General features: G+C 32.8%; 3 protein-coding genes across 3 annotated transcripts; all 3 read right to left on the reverse strand.

The window, feature by feature from the left end:
• Nucleotides 1-8,897: 8,897 nt before the first annotated feature.
• Nucleotides 8,898-9,964, reverse strand: LOC114370814 (transcription repressor OFP6-like). Its single transcript, XM_028328203.1, has one exon. It carries the CDS (start codon nt 9,814-9,816, stop codon nt 9,283-9,285), a length of 534 nt encoding a protein of 177 aa, XP_028184004.1. The 5' UTR covers nt 9,817-9,964; the 3' UTR covers nt 8,898-9,282.
• A 2,592-nt stretch (nt 9,965-12,556) lies between these two features.
• Nucleotides 12,557-13,398, reverse strand: LOC114371317 (uncharacterized mitochondrial protein AtMg00810-like). The gene is made up of 2 exons (XM_028328786.1): nt 12,743-13,398; nt 12,557-12,635 (listed from the first exon to the last, which is right to left on the reverse strand). Exons 1-2 carry the CDS (start codon nt 13,396-13,398, stop codon nt 12,557-12,559), a joined length of 735 nt encoding a protein of 244 aa, XP_028184587.1.
• A 2,381-nt stretch (nt 13,399-15,779) lies between these two features.
• LOC114371318 lies at nt 15,780-16,220 on the reverse strand. The gene has a single exon (XM_028328787.1). It carries the CDS (start codon nt 16,218-16,220, stop codon nt 15,780-15,782), a length of 441 nt encoding a protein of 146 aa, XP_028184588.1.
• Nucleotides 16,221-18,238: the final 2,018 nt, after the last annotated feature.

Below are 18,238 nucleotides of genomic sequence, written 5' to 3' on the forward strand. Positions count from 1 at the left end.
GTGTGTGTGTGTACGTGATTCTTCTTTTCCCCCAAAAAATATTGAGATGTTTTATCAACCTAGAAATAAAAATTATATTTAATGACGCGTATTCTGCAAATTATATTATTTAATAAATTTTAAAGCTATATTTCAAAAAAAGAATTTGAGGTGTTACATTGTGACTATCGGAGGAGACCGTGGCCATGAAATACCTTTCCGATACTATTGCTAGAAGTGGCGAGTGACAACATCGCGTACATGGGAAGCCTAGATGTGTTTTTTTTTTGTGGGATTTGAGTTTTTCGTCGAAGATATCACAACGCCGGCCACCATTTCTTCTCCACGACGCCCCTATTCATCCTTCAAAGGAAAATGCTAATGGTGGTTTAGGCTTGAAAAGGAAGCTCCATCAAAAACATTAGTGTAACAATCTATGCGTGCTTGCAAAAGATCTCACTAAACTTAGATCTACAAGATGAGCGCAATATGGGGTTTTCATGAATTACTTCAAATATGTTAACAATTGTTGATTCTATAGATTACGTTTTTTCATGAAAAGTTTGAGATCCATTCTTGAAAACTAATTGATTCAATTGGAAATTGTTTAATTGCATCATGGTTTTTAGATTTTGTAGTTGTAGATTATGATTTTCGGTTAAGATTCTCACTAGAAAGAGATAAGGGTAGAAATGAGAAAAAAAGAGGTTTTTCCCCCTATATATACTACTCTACAAATAATTCCCAATGTACACTAGTTCTCAATTTAATGCCCGAACTACGGTATTTTTGAGAAGTCCTGTTTTTAGGATCCAACTTCCCCACCTTCCTTTCTTTATTTTTTTTAGTTAAGAAGTTGGGTTGGGCAACCCGACTTCTTATTGGTTTTTTTTAAATGTTATTTTATTAAATTTAATTTAAAAAATATTTTTTTATTTATATTATTTAATTTTAAAAAATTATAACATTTTTGGTTTAATAATTTATTTATACCAGAATACATCATAAATAAACTACATGAACAATAATATTTACCTAAGGAAAAGCAGAAGACGAAGGTATGTTGGGACAATTTTTTCTGTTATGACCTTGTTGCCGGCAAATTTTACATTTTTTTCTGGTATCCCGTTCAATTTCTTCGTTCTTTTAGTGGGAATGTGATTCAAAATCGGACGACCCTTTGCACTCCTCTTTCATATTTCTTCGTTCAATTTCTTCGTTCTTCGTTCCACATTGATCTCCTTTATATTCTTGCCACATTAATTTGTGTGACAGTAAACCAAAAGAGTTGTCGTAGATGTGCAACATGTTCTGTAAAGTAAATAGCGGTAACACATAGTTCATGGGAACAACATTAACAAATTTATAGGGCAGTCATTACATGAGAAAGTGTTTAACCTGATATTCACCACAATCAAATTCTTTAGGAAGAACCCCCGCGCTGAAGTTGTCTCCCCTTTTACAATGGCATAAGCAATCAGGAAGATATGGTTAGCAGCATCTTGTGTTGTAGCTATCAATAATGTGTCAATATACTTCTCGTAAAGCCATGTACCATACTCGTTAGGAGAGCAAGGACAAAGTTCTTCAGCTGTAGCAACCCACAGTGAAAACCTTGAGACAGAACAACAACATCATCATCATAAAGAAGAATCAGTGATACAAGAGAGAAGAAATCTACAACGTAATCGACATTCACTGCCTTGTGGGACTGGTCATCATTTTGGTCATTAAAGTATAAAATGTTGTGATAATGAGAGCTATCATGTTTAAGTACCCTTCTAATGTAGTTCTCAAAATTATGTTAAGGTGACCATGCCATTTTGTGTTATGTTTAAGTGACCATGTTATGTAATTTATAAAATTTATTTCTAATATATTAAAAATATCTGTGGAAAATTTATTTCATATTTTTCACATCAAAGAATAAAAAAAATATTGTGTAACAGTTTCATCAAGAAGGACATCAAATTAATAGTAAAAAAAAACCTATGTTTTCGACCCTTAAAAATATATTTAAGTGACCATGTTATGCAATTTATAAAACTTATCTCAAATACATTAAAAATATATGTGACAAATTTATTTCATAGTTTTTACGTCAAAGAATAAAAAAATATATATCATATAACAATTTCATTGAGAAGAACCTCACATTAATGGTAAAAAATAAAAATAAAAAATGTTTTGAACCCTTAAAACTTTGTTTAAGTGACCATCTTATGGAATTTATAAAATTTATTTCAATACATTAAAAATATTTGTGCTAAATTTATTTTATAGTTTTCACGTAAAAAAAAAATATCGTGTAATAGTTTGGTCAAGAAGGATCTCAAATTATTACTTAAACATCCAAAAAAATGTTTTCGATCTCGTATTTATAGTTTATGAACCATTCCAATAATTTTGAATTTAAAAATCGTTTGTTACCAGACTGACCCTTATCGCATCTCAAGGTCATGAGTTGGTCAGGTTTACATGCCAATTACCCGTGCATGTGATCGCAGAACACCGACACACAACATACAAAAGCTTGTGCGAACAATTCAAGTTGTTTTTTTTATTATTACTGCTCGCCACATTGACCCTTATCGCATCTCGAGGACATGTGCTGACAAGCTCACATGCACTCACCTACACGCAACCGACAAATTCTATAAATATCACTAGTGGTAGAAGACATTCTTATAACTTTCAAATATTCATCTGAACCCTTACCACTATGTCTCACCCAACTGCATATTTTTGCGTTTACTACAATGACCAAATCTGTAACACAAATGAGGATCCCACCTTCATTAGTAACAATGCAAAAACTTTTATGGTCAACAAGGTCATAACCCTTACACAATTATTTGAACTTGTTCAACAAAAATAAACATTGAACAACACCAACATATCCAACATCTCCACTTTCGATGCCCTATATTTGAGCTAGCACAATCATATATGTACACATGTTTTATTCTGAGACATGATCATGATGTTGGACAAATGTTCAACATTTTTTACAACAACCCAACACTATCATTTATGGAGTTATTTGTCATAATTTGTAACAACAATAACCCACCAAACAACCAACATGACTCAACCTCCAATCTTGATGACCTATTAAATGAATACGAACGCAGTGTAGATTGTTGGGTCAAAGATCACGATAGCGATAGTGACTCCTTTTCTGGGCTGGAAGGATGTAACATGTTTCCTTCCAACGAACCAGTAATCAAATGAGGTTGGTAATCTAGGGATGATCCATGTGTTAGTTGTTTCTGCTTTGAGGTTTTCTCGTGGTATGTTATGTTGGTGTTTAGTGCTTTAACATTATGTCACTATGAGTTTGCATTGCCTAGTTCGTTCCGTTGTTGTTATTTGTAGTACTTACTTTACTTAATGAAAAAAATCATTTATTTCAGTTTATGTTAACAATGAAAATAACAAAAAATGACAACTCCTTAAAACACAGACACTTGAAATTGATAAGTCTATGCGAATTAATCAAGTCTTTATTATTTATAGAAAACAAACATTGAAGCGACAACTCACAATTTAAATTTAAAGTCTGGAAGTAATAATAGACATCTAGTGCACCATGTAACAGAGTAAAATGACATTCAAAATTGATAACACTTTGCAATTTACCCAAATCTCTGATAAAAAAATAGATGCTTCACCGACAAAATTGACATTGAATTGATAACTCACAATTTAAATTTAAAGTCTAAAAATAATAATGGATTGGTACACCAGGTAGCAGGATAAAGTCACAGTCGAAATTGACAATACTATGCACCATATCAATAAAAAGCAAAGTTGGAATAATGACATGTCTCAATTAATATTGGATTCCAGACCAACCTCTATCAAAAAGACAATTCTAACCTTATGAGAATCCAATACGCATCAATGGGATAAATATTCAAACAACTATAAATATCACCAAACACCCTCAATATAACCACACACTTCCACACAATATACCTTCACAAACGAAATTCAATCTCAATATTATGGCATTCTTGGGAGAAATAAGCACTCAAACTATTGCTAACTAGAAATTAGCATTCATCTTTCCAAATGGACCATTCAAACACAACCAAACAGGTGTTTATTTTCAATATCCTACTCCAATATCAATGTGAGTTCCTAATGAGTGTTCTTTTGAGACACTAAAGAGTAGAATGCATAACATCCTTCGGCTAACCAATGACCAATTTGTACATGAAATCGATTACCGATAACCATCCATAGATGCAGGTCAACAATCTTTTTTTTTCATTCTCTACAATTGATAGGATGATGTTTGTACAATGTTAACATGCAACGAGTAATACCTGCTTGTTGACCCTATAGAATTATTATGTACCATCAACAGAACACCTGATGGTATACTCAACCCACTTCGATCCACCATCACTCCTACTCATGATGCAATGCTATATTAGAATGTCAAGTGGAGGATACCACAACAAGGCAGTTTTTTGGGTTACTCATTCATTGGAACAAACCCAATAATATTTGAAATTCCTTCGGGGTGCATCATCGAAACACTCAAGGATGTCATCAAGCAAGTTGTGCCTCTAGGGGTTCTCCCTTATGAAATTCACAAATCACAAGTGGTTAGGCAATTGTTTTTTCGACAGCCAAACCATACAAAATATTTAGAAAAATTAATCCAATATGAAATAACAAAGTTAAAAAAACAATGAAGATATGTTAAAGATGTTAGCATAATCCAACTATTGGAAGCGTTTTTGTCCGATAGAAATTTTAGTTATTTTTAGCAAACCAGCAACCCAACCAGCCCTAATAACCGATCAACATGTTGTAATAATCAATGCAGATGTTGCGCATGATGAACAACTCGCTAGAATGATTCAAATGGAAGAATACATGTCCGCTAGAGAACATCTTTCAAACCATCATTAGTTTCATCATTTTCATGTTTCAATTGTTACTGTTAGTATGTTCCGTTATTTTCGTTTTATTATGTTTGTCTCTCTAATGGTTAGTATTTTCCATTATTTGAGTGTTTTAATTTCTTCATATAATATAATTGAGATGTAGTAACTATATATTCATTATGCTTTTAATCAATCTATTTTTTTAATCACTTTTCCTTTTTTATTTATTTTAAGACTATTAATTAATTATTATCATTTTATTTAATTATAGCATTTTTAAATTTAATAAAATAACATTGAAAAAAAGAAGGTGGGAAGAGGTTCTGAAAATAGGATTTCTCAAAAGATAGTGTAGCTCATGAATTAAATTGAAAACTAGTATACATTGAGAATTATTTGGAGATAAATAGTGTAGATAGGGAAAAAAACCCTCTTTGTAAGTCTTAACCCTTCTTTACTTTTAGCTCATGTAACAAATCATGTTATCTCTATCCTACAAAGATTAAAAAAAAAGCATTGGGATAAAAAAAAAGTTCTAAGAGCCATCAGTACACAATTGATCAACCTATTTACAAAGATTAAATTCTTGATAAAGATTAAGGCTCCTAGTCAATTAATAAATAAAGTTAAAGTTGATTGAAATATATCTTAAGAAAGTGTGTGCCAATTCTCTCACTATTTCTTTCAACTCTGGCCAACAGGCTACACACATGTAAAATGATGCAGTATACTATTATACAAGAAGTAACAGGCATTAGTACACAATTGGTCAACCTATTAAAAAGGATTAAGGTATTGATAAAGATTAAGGTTCCTGGTCAATTAATAATTATTAATAATTAAAGATTAAATCCAAAATCCAACTCATTGCATAGATACATCAGAAGCCAGTTTGCTTTTCTTGTCAAAACAAGATCAACATCTTTCTGTCTAACTTTTCTTAGAAAGAGTTGTTTGTGATAAGTCATAACACAACTTTACATTCAGCTCAGGTAACAAATCATGTTAACTCTGGCCTACACAAGTACAAAGATGTTCCCCACTACCAAAAGAATTTGGTGACCGGATAAAGATTGTCACTATGTCTTTTTTTCCAATACTTAATTCCTCTTCTCCACTTCTCAACTTCAATAATGTTTCTGTGAGATAGAACCTACATGTTTTTCTTAGGGAGTTTAAGTTCAATTATTCACAAGTAGGACATTTTGATTATTTGACAATCATAATTGCCAAATTTCAACATATGCTATAGAAAATATGAACATGTTTCTCTGCACAGCTAATACTATTTGACAAGGCTGAGTTGGAAAACTTGCTAATTTAGTTACATATCTTTATCCCAAAGTTATGTTCTAGATTTTGTTTTGAATAATGGTCCACTATGTTTCCACTACCATGAAGGTGCCCTGCTATAGAGTTGACTATCCCTTGAAAGTAGGCCACATTTAAATCCATCTTCTGATCCTGAATCTTGTTTTAGAGTACAAAGTGAGACAGAGAGATTGAAAGCACATCTTTATGTGGGTTTTCTTTTGTCATTTGAAGATTGAACTCACTGAAAACTGCAGCTGAAAATCCGCACCTATGCATTTTCCCCTTTCAGTTTATCAATCTGGACCATGTAACAAAAAGAAAAAATATTTTTCTTTTCTCTTGAATCGTCTTGTCTTTGAAAGATTCGTGCTTGATTCCACCTTAGGTATTTACACTCGCTAGAAATTCATAACTTATGAGCAAAATGAACCCTTCCTACATCCAGGCTTATCAGATTCGTTTTAACTTAAACACAGTATTAGATAACACCCTATAAACTAATTAAAAATACAATTTTTTATTGTTTCATTCTGAATCTGGATCCCAAATGCTTGAAAAATATGTTCTATGACATATTTCACACCAACATCAAACCCGTAGATCAACAATACAAAATTATTTATGCTTAATTAGTGATTTTAAATTTAAATTTTGAATATACAATTATATTAAATATTTAGAATAATTTTTTTTTCATTTATAATTGTTTTGGTCGACTTGAGTAGAATTGTTTTTCATAGAATTGTTAATAGTATTAGCTGTTAGAAAATTGTTCGCTCTATATAAAGAGCATTTACATAGTCCCATTATATATTTTTTAAATCAATAAATTACACAATGAGTTTTTCCTATGAAAGTCTTCTCTTATTTTTTTAAATATATAAATCAGATGTTACTTGAGTCTCTTCTCATTTTTCTCTTGAAAAAAAAAAGATATTTCTCAGCCGTAGAAGAGATTTATAAAAATGATGTTACATCATCCTGTACCTTCTGTAAAAGTAAACTGCTTCAAAGATTTTGTTTTTGTTTTTTCTATTGTGAAGATCTAGAGTAAGAGATATTTTAATAAACCTAATTTCATTTCAATAGAAAATTACCGTGTTCTCTGTGAGATATAAATGCTAGCTGACCATGATCAACGATTGGAACCTACCTCCCTCAGAGGTTGTAAATCCAAATAGAGATGCTGGCAGTCACACTATCAATGCCCCAAGTAAATACAAAGAAGAACTAAATGCATGTACTGTAGCACAAAGAGTGTGGAAATGCATAAACAAAAGGAAAAACAATAGAGTACTTCAATGGCTACAAGAAAAAATTGATTCACACAACTGGCAAGTAAACTAAAAACAAAGAGTACGGAGTAGCCAACGATTAATACCAACATTGGGAAATGCATCAAAAAATTTCTATTCTCATCTCATTGAAAGGCAATAAAACCTTCTGTCTCCGCACTTGGACCATTCATATTATTGTAATTCAAATCCCAATGCCTATATTTTCCCACCGTTGTGTTGCCACTCAAAACCTGGAAAGCTGGCAACCATTTTTGACCAAATCCCTACGCCAAAACCTGAACTCACGAGTGGCCAGACGCAATGGATTCGCTGCTTCACACGGCCACAGGCACGCACAGTGGCACAGTGCTTACTAAAAAGGACAAAGGAAGAGAAAAGTAAATAATAAATTTAATCTTTAAAAAGTTTTTTAATGTATAAAAAATATGATAATTTTTAATATTTTTAAATTAATTTAATATTAATTAAGTTATATTTTTCAAACATCAGTATAAAAATAAGTTAAGTTATACAATATGATATAATTGTTGTAATTTTTAGTTTTTATACTGATTAAATCAAAAAAATTTATTTTGCAAAAATATAATTATTATGATTTACAAGTTCAAATCAAAATAATTTATGTATAAATAAATAAAATCACGATTTAATTAAAAGAATAAAGTGAGAAGTTTTCTCTCACAACATACAAAAGGGAAAAAATATTATTTTTCATTATTAATTAGAAAGGGAAAAAAATTATTGTGAAATACACGTGAAAAGTTTTCTCCCACAACATACAAAAGGGGTTAACTTTTTTTAGAGCATAATATAACATTTGGGCTAAATTTAATTTCTCAAAAACACATTATGAAAATAATTTTATATTAATATAATATAACGTTTTTTTAGAAAACATTTGAACCAGATTTATATTTTTAAATAATTTATTTATCTCTTTCATTCATTTAAAAACGTATATCTTTTTTTACCTTCTTATTATTTGTATCCATCCTAATTCCTAATAAGCATTTTTCTTATTCCGATTCCGTCATTTCTGTTTCTCTTATTATTTTCTTCTTGTTTTTTCTTCCTATTTCATTCATCATCAAAACAAAGTGTAAAGAAGAGTGAGGAACATGCATGCGTTGCTCCGAATAAAAGGAGCTGATAATGACACACATACGACAAACTCTAACAACACTTTTTTTTTTTATAATTCATTTTTTCCCATTTTCCATTACATTACCTATTTTATCTCCCACTTTCTGCTCTTTTCTTTCTATTACTCTTTTACATTGTATGAATTGCTACAAATTTATGTCGGAGTGTCATTTGTCCGAGGAATTTACATCTCTTAACCATGCATGTTGTATTGGTTGGACCATGAGATTCTGCTATAGATCATGTTAAACAAACAAAAAAAAAAAGTTAAAAGATCTCATCCACTAGATTGATTGCAGGATAATGTTTGCTACTCTTACAAAAGTAAAAACAGAGCTTCCTCTGTTCGTTCGGATGATCTAAATGCGCCCCAACGTTAGCAACTTAGTAAGAGCTAAACTTACATATAGTTGACTATATATTCCTACCTAAGTACTCGTACCAAAAGAAAATAAGAAATTAAATAGTTAAGTTTTCTCTCAAATTAAAATCAATGTATGCACTTAACTTTTTTTATAGAAACTATTTTTCTTAATTTCTTGACAAAAAAGTACATAAATTGATTTTAACAGGTAAAACTTCTTATTTTCCTTTTGTCCAAAAAGATTAAACTACGTTACAATATGTGAGCCACGTGCAGGCACCTAGAAGTCACGTGACTTACGGTTAAGGTGGAACCCAGTGGAAGAACCAGACCTCCTCCTCACTGAGAAAACTCCATTCCAGATCTCAGTGAAGGCTCTCACTATCACCCCATGGTGGTCTGGTGAATTGAGCTGAAGAAAACAGTTGAGAAGCTCCCTGAGATCTTCCTTGGAGTATATCTCGTTCTCCAGTATCATCTGCAGCATAGAGTGCCTGAAGTCCAGGTATGGATCATCAGAGTCCTTCTCCACCGCCACGCCTCGCCCAAACGCCTTCGCGGTCTCGGCGAAGTCGCTGAACTGCGCCGAGGCCTCGGCGTAACAGGGCGAGAATGTGGCGGCGGTGGAGGCGTTGGTAGTGGTGCTGCTCGTCGTGGTATCGTCCCAATGAAGCCCGTGGACTTGGCCCGCGGGCTTCTTGGGCCTCTGCTTCGGGTGGAATATGTGCCGTAGGAGCCTGGGTCTTCGGCAGCTGCCGCAGCCCAGGCTCACGGACACAGTGTTCAGAACCAGTTTTTTTCTGGAACTAGACATTTCTGCTGCTAATGTGGTAATAATAATAATGTTTTGTGTGTTGTGAGAAAGTGTGAGAAAGTTTGTGGGAAGTGGGAATGGAAAGAGGGTTTTATGGGGATGGAGCAGTGAGAGTGAGATGAGAGGAAGTGAAAAAGAGGAAGGGTGGTCACAATTTATTTTTGCATGTGAGGTTAAGAGGGACCCTGCGTGTTAAACTTTATTGGTGGCAGAGTGACCTGGACCCGCAGATTTTTATTTTCTTTTGGGATAAATTAAAATGTTGAATTAATTTTAAATTATATTATTCTTGCACACAGAATAATATAGTACATTCGTACTTTTTTTTTAATCTCAGTTTCTATCATGAGGTATTTATCAAATATGAAACCCATAAACATTTTTCTTAAAAAAATAACTAAAAAGATAATCAAATCATAAACAGGTTATATGCATTTTTTTTTTGCTCTAAAAAAAGGTTCTATCTCATTTTTGGTTCATGTTAATTTTTTTTACATGAAACAAGTTATATGTATTGAGCTCAAGTTTTATTTTTATTTTAACTTTAAATATTCAATATTGGAGTTGACTCATTCGTATCTTTTTTTTACGCAACTCATTCGTATATATCCTTATTACAATTCATACTTTTAAAATATTTAACTATATAATAGAAAAAATATTTAATTAAGAGATTTATCTCAGTTGATAAAACATAATAATAAATTTTCTGATATTATATTCAATTTTTACATATAATTTTTTTTAGAAACGTATAGGATCTTCTTCCTTAGCCAATGAGTGATTTGTTAATTTTGGTGCATTGGATTTATTTTGGTACAAAAATCCACAATCACTACAAGAATTCTTTCTACTATAATGGGTATGCTACAGTGAGCTACAAGGTCGTTAATCACACATATTTGGGAATTTCGTTGTCGATAAATTACAATCTACTTTGCTTTTACTACATGTCAATTATGAAATATTAATTAAATTTTTCACTTAAATATATTTTTCATTCATACAACTTTAACATTTTTTTGTTTTTATCCTTTTAATTTATTTTTATAGTTTGTCATTATAAATTATATATGTTTTATTTTCCGTATTTGCCATTAATCTTCATTACAAAAATATAAAGATAATGAAATAAATGTTATGTCATCACTTGATGATGTCATTATAATGTCATCATTAATTTACAAGATGTAAATCAAAATAAATATAATTTATAAAGACTAAATTAAATAAAAAATAACATTAGCATATAGAAAAAAATAATTTTTAAATTACATATTAAAATAAAATAAATGCTTAATTATTTATGTATCCACAATTCCACATTGTCTACCTTTAAACTTTTTTTCTTTTCCCTATTTTATCTTAAGCTTCTTTCTTCCTTCAATCTCCATCCTTCCACCATTCTTCATTGCCTTTCTCACACCCTCTCCTACACCCTTACCACCTTCAACAACATCAATGGTGGTTGTTTTGGTGACATTTGTAGAAACAATAATAATTGTAGAGATAACAATGACAATAGTGATGGTCGTAATAGTTACTACCATGGTGGTATCAACAATAATGATGTGCACATTGGTGATAACAATATTGTAGTATTGGTGGTGACGGTAATGACATTAGTGATAAGTCATTTTTCATTAAAGAAATTTACAAAAGATTCTATTGTGTCACATTAATAAATGTAGGAATTGAAACTTTATTTTAATATTTAATTTGATTGGCCTTCAATCTTCCATATCTTCAGGACTTTCTTCTCAAGGTCGAAGAAGTCGATAGTCTCCTCTTATTTGGCAATAGGAGGCTTTGGACGCTTAGCTAGCTCTTCCTTTTCTTTTTGCTCCTCAGGTTCAGTCAGTCCTTTGCACCTCAGGCTTGTGCTTCATGTCAAAGCCTAGGTTTTTCCTTGAAACATTGGTGGGTCTAAACACATGTTGGACCACCTTGCATGCTCCTTTGGCTATGAAATGGTCCCTTTTCGTTGAGCAAGGCAACATATGAAATGTCCTCAATCTCCCCATGGCCTATGAAATTTTTGGCTATATTCATATAAATGGCGCGAGGCAAGTTGAAATAGATACCTTCCACCAAGTCAAATAGCACAAATATGTGAGCTTCTAATAAAGCATCCTTGGACCCAACCTTGTGCCGAAGGGCATTGTTGTAGAATTGCTAAAAGATTTTAGCTTTTGTACACAAATTATTGTATTTAAACTTCTTCTTGTAGTTTTCCTACATCGGTGTTTTTTTTGTTGGAACAATAAAGTTCTCACGCACTCACTATCACTCTATGTTAGAAAAATAAGAAGATGATGAACGAATTGATTGAGAGAAAATAGAGGGGACTTAGAATTCTGAAAAAACTTCTACACTCTCATCCTTCTCATTGATGATCACTATTATTTTTATACATACTGCACATGTATTTATAACAAACTTCATAGCTATCAAACTAACTTCAAAATGAATCACTAACTAACTGAATTACAACATACATCAACATCCCTCCTTAATTCAGATTTGTCAAGGATGTCACTCCTAACTTGTCTCTCAATTCCTTGAACTTGATAGACTTCAATGGCTTAGTATATCTGCAAGTTGATCTTCAGACCTACAAAACTCCAATTCAAGCTTCTCCTTACTTACTTGATCATGCAAGAAATGAAACTTGGTTTCAATATGTTTACTCCTACCATGTGCCACAGGATGTTTGCCTACATCAATTGTTGATTTGTTATCAATCAACAACCTCATAGGACTGCAATCTCTCAAGTTCAGTTCTTCCATTAAAGCTTCCAGCCATAAAGCTTGACAAGCTGCCGTAGCAGCAACAATATATTCTGCTTCACATGTTGACAAAGCATCTACACTTTGCTTCTTTGAGCACCAAGAGATTGGTGTTGTTCAAAATTTGAAAACATACCCAGTAGTGCTTTTCCTATCATCCTTATCACCACACCAATCTGAATCACTATAACCAATAACTTCTCCTTCTATATTCTTCTGACTGTAAGGATATAAAATGCCAAGATCCAATGTTCCTTTCACATACCTTAGAATCCTCTTTGCTGCTAGGAAGTGAGGTGTCTTTGGTTTCTCCATAAACCTGCTTATCAACCCAACACAATAAGCAATGTCAAGCCTGGTGTTACATATGTACCTCAGTGAGCCTACAATTTGCTTGTACAAGGTAGGATCAACTTCTTTCTCATCCCCATCTATTTGCAGCTTAATTCCAGTTTCAGTTGGTGTGATCATAGAATTGCACTCCATCATATTGAACCTCTTCAAAATTTCTTCTGCATACTTCTTTTGATGCATGAAAATCCCTTTGCTAGTGGAAACAAATTCAATACCCAGGAAGTATGATAACTCAGCAAGATCAGACATTTCAAATTCTTCCATTATTCTTCCTTTGAACACTCTCATATCTTTTTTACTACTGCCAATCACTAGTAAATCATCTACATAAAGACATATTATCAAAAACTCACCAGAATCTATGTTTCTAACATAAACTCCATGCTCAATAGTGCACTTGGTGAAATTCTGCTGGACTATGAAGCTATCAATTCTCATATTCTAGGCTCTAGGAGCCTGCTTAAGGCCATATAATGCCTTATTCAACTTGTAAACTTTATCATCTTGACCTGCCACTGCATAACCAGGTGGTTGAGTTATGTAGACTTCTTCTTCAAGTGACCCATTCAAAAATGTTGGCTTCACATCAAGTTGATATAGAGACCAGTTTCTGTTGCTAGCAACTGCCACAATGAGCAAGTCTTGCAACTGGAGTGAAAACCTCATTGTAGTCCAAGCCATGTTTCTGCAGAAATCCCCTTGCTACTAATCTTGCCTTATACTTGGATACATCTCCATTAGGCTTTACTTTAGTCTTATAGACCCACTTCACATCAATTGGTCTTTTTCCTTGAGGTAAGTGGACTAACTCCTAAGTCTGGTTCTTCTTAATTGATCTCAATTCTTCTTCCATAGCTGCTATCCAATGTGAACTTTGTGAGGCTTCATCATGACTCATTGGTTATGATTCATCAAGTAGAGAAAAGTGCACAAAATCCCCTTCTGCAATGATTTCTGTATCAGGATACAATTCATACTCTTTGAGTGTTTGTGGTACTTGTCTCCCTCTTTGTGACCTTCTGAGTTGCTCTCCACCTGATGGCACATCATCTTCACTTTTTTTGTCTTCAAGTTTCACAATCACCTTTCTTTCACCATTGTCAGTTGTAAAAGAAAAGCTTCAAGATGATTTTGATGATGCCAATAGTAAAGCATATCCAAGACAACTCAAGAAGATTTTGATTTCAAGAAAGATTTGTCTTCATGGATAATTCAAGTAAGCATCAAGCAATACAAGATATTCAAGTTAGATTGACTAGATAGATTCTTAAGTTAGATTTATAAGATAGATTTGAAAGCACAAAGATTTGGCTAAGTTATTTTTCTTTCAAAACAAATGATTTTAAAGTTTTCTCTCTAGTAATCGATTACCAGTGGCCAAAATGTTTTCTGAAAAGCTTTTAAAGTTTTTAAATGTTTTAGAAAGTATGTAATCAATTACACATGGCTTGTAATCAATTACCAGTTATTTGGAACGTTTTTAAAACAACCATAAGAAATTTGAATTTAAATTTCAAAGTTGTGTAATCGATTACAATGTATTGGTAATTGATTATCAGTCTTAAAAAAAATTCAAATTTCAAAGTGAAGAGTCATAACTCTTCAAAAGTAACTGTGTAATCGATTACACCAATATGGTAATCGATTACCAGTAAGGGTTTTCAAAAATATTCCCAACAGTCACATCTTTTCATTTGAATTTTGAATGACCATCAAAGGCCTATATATATGTGTGACTTGGGAACGAAATGTGTAGAGAGTTTTGCTTGATCAAAATGTTTTATCCTCTCAAAAGATTATGAGAGTTTTGCTTGTCCAAAAATGTCTTATTCTCTCAAAAGATGATGAGAGTTTTCATTACCCAGAAAGTTATATCCTCTCAAGAGATTAAGAGAGTTTTTGATTGCCCAAAAAGTTTTATCCTCTCAAATGATTAAGAGAGTTTTTCACTGAGTGCAAAGTTCTTATCCTCTCAAATACAAATCATCTTATCTTCACAATTCCTTGGCCAAACACTTGTGACATTCAATAAGGAATTAAGCACTTCATTGTAACATCTATCTCTTTCAAGAGAGATCATTTATTCTTCCTCTCTTTCTGATCAAAGGGCTAAGAGACTGAGAGTCTCTTGTTGTAAGGCATCTGAACACAAAGGAAGGGATGTGCTTGTGTGTTTTAGGTGTGTATCCTTGCAATCTTTTAGTGGGACATCTGTTTAGAATATACACAACAGTAGAAGTTGTCTCTCCCCAGAAGTAATAAGGCATTCCCTTCCCTTTCATCATGCTTCTGGTCATATTCAGAATGGTTTTGTTTCTTCTCTCAGAAACACCATTATGTTGAGGTGTATAGGGAGATGTCACTTCATGAATTATTCCCTCTTCATCACAAAATACTTGAAATTCATGTGAGTTATACTCACCACCTCCATCTGTTCTAAGCACTTTAATTACCTTATCACTCTGCTTTTCACTCAACATCTTAAACTTCTTAAAGATGTTAAACACTTCACTTTTCTGCTTAATGGGGTAGATCCCCATTTTTCTAGTAAATTCATCAATGAATGACACAAACACAAAGTAATTGTTACCTCCAAGGGATTTCACTTCAAAAGGACCACACACATCAGAATAGATCACTTCAAGCTTTCTTTTGGATCTGATTGGAATTTCTAACTTGAAAGAATTCCTTGGTTGCTTTGACACACAACACTCAACACACAACTGTTTTGGTATCTCAATTTAAGGGAGACCATGAACCATTTTCTTACTTTTAAATTCACTTAAACTCCAGAAATTTAGATGACCAAACCCGTGATGTCACATCCAGCTTTCATCACTTATAGAAGCAGCCAAGCATTGAAATTCTGCAATCTGAATTCCAATCTTGAATGTTTTGTTTCTTGACAAAGAGGCCTTTAGAATCAACCTCTTATTGCTATCAAACATCTTCAGTTGACTATCCTCCATCTGTATTGAGTAGCCCTTTTCTAACAACTTTCCCAAACTCAGTAAATTATTCTTCATATTGGGAACATATAGCACATCATTGATAAATGAGTGTTGTCCATCCTTCCTCTGAATCATCACCTTTCCAATGCCTTTTGCAGTTACAAAACTGTTATCTGCAAACTTGATCTTGCTCTTTACCTTATCATCAATGTTTACAAACCACTCTCTATGTCCAGTCATGTGATTGGAACAACATGTGTCAAGATACCACAGATTAACACTGTCTTCTTCTGAGTTTGTAGTTGCCATTAGTAACACTTTATCAGAGTCAAAATCCTCATCTTGTGCCTATTGAGCCTCATCTACATTTCTGGGAACCCTTTTATTTCTGCATTCATATGCAAAATGTCCCTATTTCTGACAGTTATAACACTGAATCCCTTTCTTGTTGAATTTTTTCTTGCCCACTTTGTGATTCCCTCCACTTTTCTTGTCATTTTCTTCATTCTAGTTATGATTTCTAGAACTGCCGGAGCTCTCACCTGACCCCTTCCACTTATTGTTCTTCCACTTTTCTTTTCCCTTCTTATTCTTACCACATCATAGTTGTTCCCTTTGGTTGTTTGGGCTTGCATAGCTTGCTCAGTTGATCTTTGTGAATTTCTTTCATTGAGCCTCATCTCTTGAGCTTCAAGTATTCCTTACAGTTCTTCAATCTTCATTTCTTCAAGATCCTAGCCTTGCTCAATTGGCACCACTATATGATCGAATCTTGGTGTCAAGGTTCTTAATACCTTGTCAATGATCCCCAAGTCTGATTGCTTGTCACCATAAGCATTCATTTGATTTGTAATTGCCAAGATTCGAGAAAAGAACTCGCCAATGCTTTCTTGATCACTCATTTGTAGAAGTTCATACTGCCTTCTCAAGGTCTGCAACTTCACCTTCTTGAGTTTGCTATCCCCTGCATAGGATTTCTCTAGAGTATCCCATGCCTTCTTTGCAGTATCAGCCGATCTAATTTTCTGGAAATTATCTGCATCTACACATTGATGAATAATGAACAATGTCTTTGCATCTCTTTTCATCAAATCACAGTGAGCCACCTTCTATGCATCAGTTGGGTTCTTTTCAGATTCTTGAACCCCTTCTTGCACCACTTCTGTCACATCTTGAAATCGAAAGATTACCTTCATTTAAGCACATCAATCATCATAGTTCTTGCCTATGAGAACAGGCATAGATGTCGGAAAAATTCCATTTGAGGAAGCCATCTCAATTTCGGTATCCAGGGATCTTGAACCTCAGCTCTGAATACCAGTTTGTTGAAACAATAAAGTTCTAGCGCACTCACACTATGCACTCACTGTCACTCTATGTTAGAGAATAAGAGAAGATGCTGAAGGAATTGATTGAGAGAAAATAGAGGGGACTTAGAATTCTGAAAAAAAATTCTACACTCTCATCCTTCTCATTGATGATTACTATTATTTTTATACACACTACGATATAGCTATAACAAACTTCATAGTTGTCAAACTAACTTCAAAATGAATCACTAACTAACTCCTAACTAATTAACTAAATTACAATATACATCAACATTTCTATGATGACATGCTTATCAAATTCATTAGCCCGATTTTTGTGAAGATAGGTGTCCACCCTTTCAAACCCAGTGGCATCAATATAATACCAGGGGAAATGTCCACTGGGGGTTGTGTGTGAGTGTTTGGTAAAGCGTGAATGATTGTGGGTGTTGTGTACCTAATTTTATTTTATCCTTAAATATACCTTTAATTTATAATTTTGATTTATTTATTTTAAGATAAAAATATTTAATTTTTATTTTAAAAAATTCATAATTTTGTTACAATCCCCAATTTGATTTACATTTTATTTTTTTATTTTGATCAAATTAAACCTAGATTTAACATATTCATTTAAAATATCATTAAGAAACAATTTAATTAATTAATAAAATAAAATAAATAAATGTAATTAAATTTGAGGGTTGAATTAAAATTATATATTTTCTGAAATAAAAAATCAAATATTTTTATTTTAAAACAAAGGATCAAAGTTTCGAATATGATAAAATAAGATAGCAAAAATTGTATTAGAGTGTTTATGTTATGAGTCCTTGAAAAAAGAAAGTATCATTTGTGTTTATGTGTTGAAGTGTCGATTCCGTTAGATAACAAAACACGTCAAGTGAGTAAGAGAAATGTGAAGTCAGAAAGAGTGCTAATTGAGCCTTTTTTGTGAAAAATGGAAGAAAAATGAGAGTTTCACGTTAATGTTAAAATGTGCATAATGTGGTGAGT

This window comes from Glycine soja, chromosome 10 (assembly GCF_004193775.1).
Source record: "Glycine soja cultivar W05 chromosome 10, ASM419377v2, whole genome shotgun sequence".
NCBI classification, from domain to species: Eukaryota; Viridiplantae; Streptophyta; class Magnoliopsida; order Fabales; family Fabaceae; genus Glycine; species Glycine soja.

Coding starts and splice junctions, on each gene's coding strand:
- LOC114370814 (XM_028328203.1), bottom strand. CDS start 9,816: ATGTCTAGTTCCAGAAAAAAACTGGTTCTGAACACTGTGTCCGTGAGC.
- LOC114371318 (XM_028328787.1), bottom strand. CDS start 16,220: ATGGCAACTACAAACTCAGAAGAAGACAGTGTTAATCTGTGGTATCTT.
- LOC114371317 (XM_028328786.1), bottom strand. CDS start 13,398: ATGAGAATTGATAGCTTCATAGTCCAGCAGAATTTCACCAAGTGCACT. Junction 12,636..12,742: donor GATAGGAAAAGCACTACTGG/GTATGTTTTCAA, acceptor CTGCTACGGCAG/CTTGTCAAGCTTTATGGCTG.